At 36.8% G+C, this 9,625-nt stretch overlaps 1 protein-coding gene across 1 annotated transcript in view; it reads left to right on the top strand.

Moving 5' to 3' along the window:
- The window catches only part of LOC135208686 (homeobox protein CHOX-CAD-like), a 63,386-nt gene extending 54,112 nt beyond the window's left edge, over positions 1–9,274 (top strand). The window contains exons 3-4 of the mRNA XM_064241129.1: positions 1,770–1,915; positions 5,655–9,274. Coding sequence (XP_064097199.1) covers positions 1,770–1,915; positions 5,655–5,888 — 380 coding nt within the window. The 3' untranslated portion in view covers positions 5,889–9,274. The remainder of the gene's footprint in view (positions 1–1,769; positions 1,916–5,654) is intronic.
- The last annotated feature ends 351 nt before the right edge of the window (positions 9,275–9,625 follow it).

The following is a 9,625-nucleotide window of genomic DNA, read 5'->3' as shown; positions in this document are numbered from 1 at the left end:
GAGAGAGAGAGAGAGTAGCTTTTATTTAAACTACCAAGGGATTTTAGTATTTCCATTTTTGAAGGCATGATTCAGTAGTACTGCTATTGACATCAGCGTTTATCTTTCCAGTGTGTAAACTGATGTCATAAGTTATGTCATAACGAGGAGGGACGTAACTTATGATATCACTATATGACATAGTTTCAAGGTGGTCCATATTCACTAAGCAGTTCCATATGATATTCCATTTCCCAAGACAAATCACTTCTGTAACTCGGTTATAATCAGACGGTTTAATTATGTTCAGTCAACTGTTGAATCCCATCCAGTCCATTGATCTGGGTCGCTTATTTGTTAGTATAACTATACTCTGTTTTTTTCCATCTGTCCATCCGCCTGTGGTGTTTGCACATGGTAACACTGCGTCCCTGGCTTTAAATAATATCCCATTTCGAATATTAACGGTGTAATTCGCATACAGTAAATTATTAAAACACTTTTCAAGTGCAAATGTACACCCAGATATCCTTTTATTTACCTAAAACTTAGACATACGTAACTATTTAAAGCCCAGGACGCAGTTACCATGCGTGACCACCACAGGCGGATGGACAGATGGAAAAAAACAGAGTATAGATCCTCTGCATAAACTTTTTTTTTAACAGATATATCTTTCATATCTTGTTCATAGCTGGTCTGTTCTTTCTGTATTTCATATTACCTTCTGTGTCCATCAGTCTGGATCTCTTATTTGTTAGTTTTAGTTTAACTTGTTCTAACTTGTAACTAGATTCCGTACGTCAGTATATATAACTTTTAATATAAAATAGATAGTAAAGATATATTCTGTATTTCCAATTACTTTCTGCTACTTCTTGCAAATGAACACCACAATATTCTTTAGAAGCTTGCATTTCAAGTCAGAGGGGCCCCTGTGGTGGGCTTGTTCCATATAAATAGGGTTCATCTTCTGATAATAATAATAATAATAATAATAATAATAATAATAATAATAATAATAATAATAATAATAATAATAATAATGAAAGTCTTTAAACCTCCACCTCTTATTTGTTCATGAGTTTTATCCACTGAATAACTTGGGTGCCGTGTGCTAAAAAAATCCGACTATCAGTAGCTTCGTTGCAATTTGGATCGTACGATTTGTCGTCATATATATTGTGGGAACTAATATCTCTCTCTCTCTCTCTCTCTCTCTCTCTCTCTCTCTCTCTCTCTCTCTCTCATATAAAACTTTACTTTTTTTCGTTCTTTCGTTCAATTATCTTAGCTCTTCCAGTCGCAATGTGAGGATACGAGATGGAAAAGTGGTTATTTGGCTTTCTGTGTATGTGAGCATATGAGATTCAAGAGTTTATCTGTGAATGTTAAATTACAGATAAATTACGCACTCGCCTATATATCTATATATATATATATATATATATATATATATATATATATATATATATATATGTATATGTGTGTGTGTGTGTATGTAGGCATGTATGTATGTATGTATATAGCTAAATGGGATTTTACTCGCTCGCTAAAGTTAAAAACCATCTTGTTTTAATTTAGGTCGTGTTATAGTCTTTGTATGAACGCACAGTATTATTGTGCAAGTGATTAAGCTATATATATATATATATATATATATATATATATATATATATATATATATATACACACATATATATATATACGTGTGTATTCTTATCTTTTACTTTAAGAGGACTTATTTACCTCCACAGCAGAGCTTACTCCTCCTCTTCTTCCTCCCGCAGGCAAGACGAGGACGAAAGACAAGTACCGCGTCGTCTACAGCGACCACCAGCGCCTGGAACTGGAGAAGGAGTTCCATTATTCCAGGTACATCACCATCAGGCGGAAGTCGGAGCTGGCCTCCATGCTGGGACTCTCCGAACGACAGGTGAGAAGGATTAGAAAAAAATATAAAGCCATAGTTTATTATACGAGCAAGTCTGTATTTATATATATAAAAAAATAAAAAAAAAAAAAAAAAACAGAACCGTCGTCAAACGGACAAAAGGTTCCATTTTCAATGGTTTTTGTATTTTGATAGATACAGACTTACTCGTATACATAACTGTGGATTTTAGCTCATTTTCATTTATAGTTACGGTATAGTGATCCACCATAAGTACGGAGGATTGGTTAGAAGGGGGTGTGGTTGGGTGGGGTGGGGTTTGATTGGATTGGTTCGGGAGGTAGGGGAGGTGGTTTAGTGGCCAGGTAAGAATAGCAGAGGGTTTTGGGGTAGAGAACCTGGTTCATATTAAGCTGGGCCTTATGCTGACACCAGTCCTTGCCCTTGGAACATGGTGCTGTGGACCTCTGGACTCGGCTGGACGAACCGAGATGGGACGGCAGTCGGAAATGAACGCAAAGAGCGCGAAATGATAACTCAATCTTGATTATTTTTGAAAAAAAATGTTTTAGAAACAGAGTATTAATAGCTCTTAAAAAGATAGACTAAAAAACAATAATTTTGAAAAGGTGTTTGATATGAATGTAATACTTATATTTTTAGTATTCCCAAGAACTTTAATCCTAGTTTCATTTTTGTAATAAGTCTATTCCAATAAACTTACCTCACACACATGTTTAAAGCCATGTCTCATCAGTTTTCGTAATATTTTTGTTTATTCTGAAAATATTCAAAGTTTATTATTTTCGATGGTGTCAATCTTAAGCTGTGAGCATTATTTCGGTGACTCACCTCCATAGTAAAAGATTTCGGGCTCTCAACCAACACCTAGAAGTATACTCCTAGTGTCCGTCCTAGGTTTATCACCTAGTAGATAGCAGATATACTACCTACCTTTACTCATATTTATTTAATGTTTTTTGGTACTTTAGTTCTTGTAAATAGTCATTCACCTTTAAGAAAACTTGGTTGCGGTCATTTATAAACCTCGGTTGTGCCTGTGTGAATAAGAGGACTCTAGCACTTGCGTAAACATGAACGCATTATTGAAAAAAGTAAGCAGGGTATGGTTGCAATTGAAAGTTACACACACAATTTAGGTTAGAGTTTTTATTATCTTACATTGTTATATTATTATGTTAATGGAACTCAAAGTACGGAAGCTGAGAGTCCAAAATAAGGAAAAGCAATTGACGCACATTTCTAACATAACCAAAGAAGTTTCAAATATATATATATATATATATTATATATATATATAGATATTATATATATAATTTTGAAACAGAGTGACAATATTACTTTAATTCATCAAAGGTCCGGTTGTACCTTCGCGTGATGGTGTGACAAGAAAGTCTCCCCCCCGATCACGTTCATAATTATGATATATTATGGTTTTTATTTCATCTTTTTCGTGCTTCCATATCGATCGGATTTTATGGCATGATAGACACGATACTTGCTCTCTCTCTCTCTCTCTCTCTCTCTCTCTATCTCTCGCTCTCGCTCTCTCTCTCCTCTCGTCTCTCTCTCGTTACTTAATATTCTTTATGGGTGTTCAAGTAGATCATGTAGGAATCATAGTCTTCGAATCAATCCACATAAATAAGTTCCCATACAGATATAATTCATAGGCATACTTTAAGGCTTCAAAATCACAATTAAATAGATAGAACTTGAAAACCAATTAAGGCAAAGAGCTTTGAGTTCTCGAAAGAAATAGCACAAGAACCTTATTTTATGAATAGTTTTTGTTAGTGAATAATGATAAATCATGTTATAGACAAGGGTGAAACACGCAATGTGATTTTCATGGAAATGGTTTCGAAATTGTCGAATTTCGTAAATCTTCTCTATTTTCGACATAAACATGATACTATATGTTTCTTAATCCCAGGAAAATAAATTCATTCAAGCCATTACTTTCGAGTTGTTACTTCAGACGAGTTATTGGGATTTCACTAGAAGTAGGAACAGATCCTACAGGTCCAATTAAATGTATGATTTATTTGTCAAAAGAATTAAAAAAGGATTTGACTGTTAGTTTCTATTATTATTATTTTTTTATTCTTTTGCTCTATCACAGTCCTCTAATTCGACTGGGTGGTATTTATAGTGTGGGGTTCCGGGTTGCATCCTGCCTCCTTAGGAGTCCATCACTTAGTTTCTTACTATGTGCGCCGTTTCTAGGATCACACTCTTCTGCATGAGTCCTGGAGCTACTTCAGCCTCTAGTTTTTCTAGATTCCTTTTCAGGGATCTTGGGATCGTGCCTAGTGCTCCTATAATTATGGGTACGATTTCCACTGGCATATCCCATATCATCCTTATTTCTATTTTCAGATCTTGATACTTATCCATTTTTTCCCGTTCTTTCTCTTCAACTCTGGTGTCCCATGGTATTGCGACATCAATAAGTGATACTTTCTTCTTGACTTTGTCAATCAACGTCACGGCTGGTCTGTTTGCACGTATCACCCTATCCGTTCTGATACCATAGTCCCAGAGGATCTTTGCCTGATCGTTTTCTATCACTCCCTCAGATTGGTGCTCGTACCACTTATTACTGCAAGGTAGCTGATGTTTCTTGCACAGGCTCCAGTGGAAGGCTTTTGCCACTGAATCATGCCTCTTTTTGTACTGGTTCTTTGAACATGTCTGATTCTTAGGGCCTGATCTTGTGCCGCTGTTATCATTCCTTCAGTTTCCTTCTTTAGCTCTCCCATCTGTAGCCATTGCCATGTGTCATCGCTGGCTAGTTCTTTAGTCTGTCTCATGTATTGTCCGTGCATTGGTTTGTTGTGCCAGTCCTCTGTTCTGTCTGTCATTCTCCTGTCTCTGTATATTTCTTTAGCCACTCGTCTTCACTGGTTTTCAGATATTGCCCCAGTGCTCTGTTCTCGATGTTGACGCAGTCCTCTATACTTAGTAGTCCTCTCCCTCCTTCCTTTCGTGTTATGTATAGTCTGTCTGTATTTGCTCTTGGGTGTAGTGCTTTGTGTATTGTCATATGTTTCCTGGTTTTCTGATCTATTATTTATTAGTATTGTTAGTTTATTGTTATTATTATATTATTATTATTATTGATTATTATTATTATTATTATTATTTATTATTATTTTTATTACTTGCTATTGATATCTATGAACTTTTCCATGAATGAAAGCAGGTTTCAAATCGGGAGCAATTCTCCTTGAACTTCAAATATTTATAAACCAGTTTAATATTCATTTTACTTCATTATATAGGAACATTTTCTAATCTCTGATTCAAACCTCCCCAGGTGAAGATTTGCAGATATTATTATTATTATTATTATTATTATTATTATTATTATTATTATTATTATTATTATTATTATTATTATTATTATTAATGGCTATTTCAGCTGCCTTTACTTTGTATAGAAGTTCCTCAATTCTTCTTATTACAGACTTTTTTTCTGTACAGAAGAAAAGTCAGTAATAACAAGAATTGAGAAACTTCTATAGAAGATAAACGCTGCAGAAACAGCCATTATTTTCTATAAAACTTGTATTAATGAAGGGCTTCTTCCGGCATATTATTATTATTATAGTTTATTTCCACGAATGAAATTAGGGTTTAGATCAGATACACTGCTCCGGGAACTTAAGGTATTTCTAAATCACTTTAAAAGTCCTTGTGCTTCATTATGCTGTATGAAAACGTTTTTTTTTAACATCTGACTGAATCTCCCCAGGTGAAGATCTGGTTCCAGAACCGGAGAGCTAAAGAGAGGAAGCAGATGAAGAAGAGGGACGAGCTCCTGCAGAAGGAGAAGCTGGAGAACGTCTCCTACCACCCTCCTACAGTCACGCCCATCCCCCCCATGCCCCCGATGCAGCCCATGCACGCCCACGTCTCTTCAGCCCAGCACATGCCCACTTCGAAGCCTCTGATGATGGACGTGAAGCCCGTCATAGGCCTGGACTGACCCGAGCCTGCCTTTTATTGGAGCCAGTGACATTGACCTAGAAGGTTGCCCCCTTTCCAGCAGCTGTTGTGTCCCAAAAAAGTGATTTTGCGTAGCCCAGTGACCTGTTTTTTTAATGCCCCCTAGCACGGCATGCTAGAGGGACCTCTGACAACTGCCTAAGTTAAAAGGGAAAACTGGAAAATTGGCCCTGGAACCTTTTGCAGAGCTGGATGTAAACAGATGGCCTAGCTGGACGCAATTCTGTGACATTTCCAATCTGACAAAACTTAAATGAACGTCATAGAAATGACAAACTGATTTATGCAAGACTTTCGTTGACTCGTAAGTGTCGTTCAGGTGGCGTAAATCAGTTAAGTCAGGATTGTGCTGTGTTTTTTGAGAAACTGGCATCCCTGTGAAATATCGTGATGGTGAAATTGCTGCTGCTGATGATGAGCAAACTCAGGACCGGATTTTGTTGTGTAACGTAACTGTAACGATAATTGTAAATCTGCTCTTGTTTGTAGTTTATGTAATATTCATTGAGAAGTACAAACTGTGTGTATGTGTGTGTGTGTGTGTGTGTGAGGACTCTCGAGCAGCACGTGAAGCCAGTGATAGACGTCGCACGAACATTACTCCGAAAGTACACATGCCACTATTAGTCACTATACCTCAGACACTATTTTGGCGAGGCACTGGGCAAAACACGAGGGTATGTTAAACGCATCTACCAAACTACGTTACGAACCATTTAAGAAATGCTCGTCGTATGATATGAGAAATTAGTCTCACCTCAAAAGGAAGCTGTTTTAGGAAGAGGGGGCAAACTGAAAATATAAAATATCTTAGGTTACGATGTTATTAGCTTTCGGCGATGGCATCGCTGGTCTTAGGCTGATCTCCAATGTATAAAGGCAAAAGAAAACTAATCAGTGTTATTGTGTGTAGGTGAAGATTCCTCCTTTTTTTCAAGTTCTTTGCAATTCCAGTCTATGTATAAGAAGTGGAGTGATCACTTGTAATATTCCGTAGCATGAGAAGGAGGAAAATATCACGGAATGACATCAAACCGAAGATGTTGGCTTTTATATTGTCCAAAGGGCGTCAGATTAGCTAAGAGCGTTTGGTTAACTCCTGGCGATACTACCACAACAAATGGATAAAAAGAGCCAGATATCTGTGTTTAAAACAAATAATCTTTCACGTTATAGTGCTATAAATATTTACACTTCTTCAGCCTCGGGTTGACAGAGAAGGAAGCTTTTCGAAAACTTGCCACGAGAACCAGAAAATAGGCGGAGCCTTGTGGTTTCTGGAGAGAAGAAGCGTTACGAGGAATTCAAAATAGAAAATACTTTGCTGAGCCGCCCAAGCGGTTCTTTTCAGGAAATTCGGGGTAGACAACGAAGGCGCCATTTGATAGGCTAGTATTGTTGGCAAGTGGCGATGGGTCTACCTAATTGTTATGATTGATGTTAATTGGTCCTTCTAATTGAAGGGTAAACGATGACAGGAGAGAGTCGTGTGTGATATTGTTATGAACATGAAAGATCTCCAATTCTCTTTATCAGGTATCAGAGGAGGTCGCGTTTACACATTTTATTACATGTAAATAATGTACAGTGAAATAGGAAGTTGCTCCTTCATGGTGATCTGCGGCGTTGGAAGATATATAATTTATCTTATTTATTTTTCTTCCGTTTTGTTCACTGCCGCATTTCAAACAGTTACTATTTTTTTCGTCTGTTGCGACATTTCGTAGTTCACGAGCGCTGCCTGGTAATTAATAGTAATTTTAGATTGGCAGATATGGCGGTTAGCGTTTAAAATAAGAAGAATGCAACTTGAACAGTGTTGTCTCACCAATGAACAGAAACGAAGATAGAGCAAGTTTTTTTTAAGTTTTTAAAGTCAGTCAAGTGGAGCCGATTAGTTTTAGAACGACACTCACATTCTTTTTATTCCCCGCCAGATTTCTGGTTGATATATTCCTTTTTAAAGCATGAAATAGGAAGGAAACATGAGGTATATATGACAAGCATTGAGGACAGGAAGTTTGTCGTTAATGAACGGGCATTTTTGCAACGAGGGAATCGATTACCGGGAGTTTTTTTGGCGACATTTTAGCAAGTATGAGACCAATCAGCAGGCAAGCAAAAAAGTCCACTCTGGTCTCTTGCTGGCCCTAATTTGCAAGTATGCAATTGCCTCATTTTCTGCTCAAAACAAAGAATAATTTACTATTCATATGAGGCAAGGATACCTAGATCATTTTGATGTCTTAATCCGTTTTTTATTCTAAGTGGTCCTTTGCAAATCACCATGGAGAGGTAACGCTAAGTGACCGCTGGCTAACTCGTATCTTGAAAGATATGTTTTATCGAAATGAATCCGATTATTTTATCGTCTACGATATTTAAAAAAACGAGTTTGTCGTTTTGCAAATCTTGCGAAGTTCAGTTGAGACTTGAATTTTATCGAGGGGAGATATCTATAGAAATTGCTATGAATTGTCTAAGCAGTCACTAAACAAATTAGAACCAAATTCAGCGTCAGTGCAACCTCAGATATGAGGCTAAAGAAAGGCACAAGTAAACTCATGTCTTGGAGCTGGAAAATAATAGGACAACAAAAGATCAAAATCTTGCTAACTCGTCCGTACAGTTGAAATTTTATGTTTTCGGGGTAAGTAGTAATGAATACTTAACAATTTGTTCAAGGCTATTGCTGTTATGAAGGACTGTTTTCTATACTTATGAACTCTACTTTGTTCAAATACGAAAATTTTAAGAACCAAAGCATTGGATCTTAGGCACTTATTGAAAACGTTTGGGTGTCTGTGACTTTTAACCTTTGTGAATTTCTGTGATCATTTATGTCGTGTCCCATGTCACCATTGTTTAATCTTATGAATGTACCTACAGCAACTGGGTCTTTTGTTTCTATTTGGCCATTTCATTTTATTCACTTGAGATCTGAGCGAGCTGTTTACACGACATATTAATATATTTCCTATTGGTGTCTTGTAAGAACGACAGATAATACTCATTTGAATTCACTAACATGAAAGGGTTACATAAAACAAAATAAATAAATAAGCAGATAACTAATGAATAAATAATAGTACCCTCGGAAACCCCCTCCTCAGAGTTTCGAGTAACGGTTTTAAGAAAAGGAATTCAATAAGAGAATTTTAAGTCACAGGTTACTGAAAGGTGGACTAGGGTGAAGTCATTATGCAGAGCGAAGCGTTGTTTCCACCCCTCCCCTACCCCTGTTGGGCGAGATTGGTCACGTGAAAGTGAAATATCGGATTTGTAATTTTGTATGTAATGAATCTGTGAGAGCACTTGAAATCTTGCTTTTTGTGTACATGCTATAGTAAATATTGTAAGAAATCACTGCCTCTCTTTTTACCTTACAATGTCCTTCTCTATATATGTTTATTTATTCATTCATTTTTGCTAAATAATGAGTACAGTATAGCTGACTTTTATCACTGAAGCGAAAGATCTCTCACGCTAAGAATGGTGTACGTAAGTACTTCGAATAGCTGAAAAGTACTCTTATATTTTGTAAGCACCTTATTTGAGTCGTTACGAAATGCTATAGTGATGCCCTATAGCTGAAGCTGGGGAACGTGGTCAGCTCAACTGAGTTGAGAATAGTTCTTTCAGTGGTCCACGCATGTGGTTACTGTGTATTGTGTTGTAGTTCGACCTTTGTGCCCTTAAGAAACTGCCAGTAAAACT

The sequence above is a fragment of the Macrobrachium nipponense genome, chromosome 35 (assembly GCF_015104395.2).
Source record: "Macrobrachium nipponense isolate FS-2020 chromosome 35, ASM1510439v2, whole genome shotgun sequence".
In the NCBI taxonomy this organism is placed as follows: Eukaryota; Metazoa; Arthropoda; class Malacostraca; order Decapoda; family Palaemonidae; genus Macrobrachium; species Macrobrachium nipponense.
The sequence above is the reverse complement of the archived record's forward strand: the minus strand, read 5'-3'. Positions and strand labels throughout refer to the sequence as shown.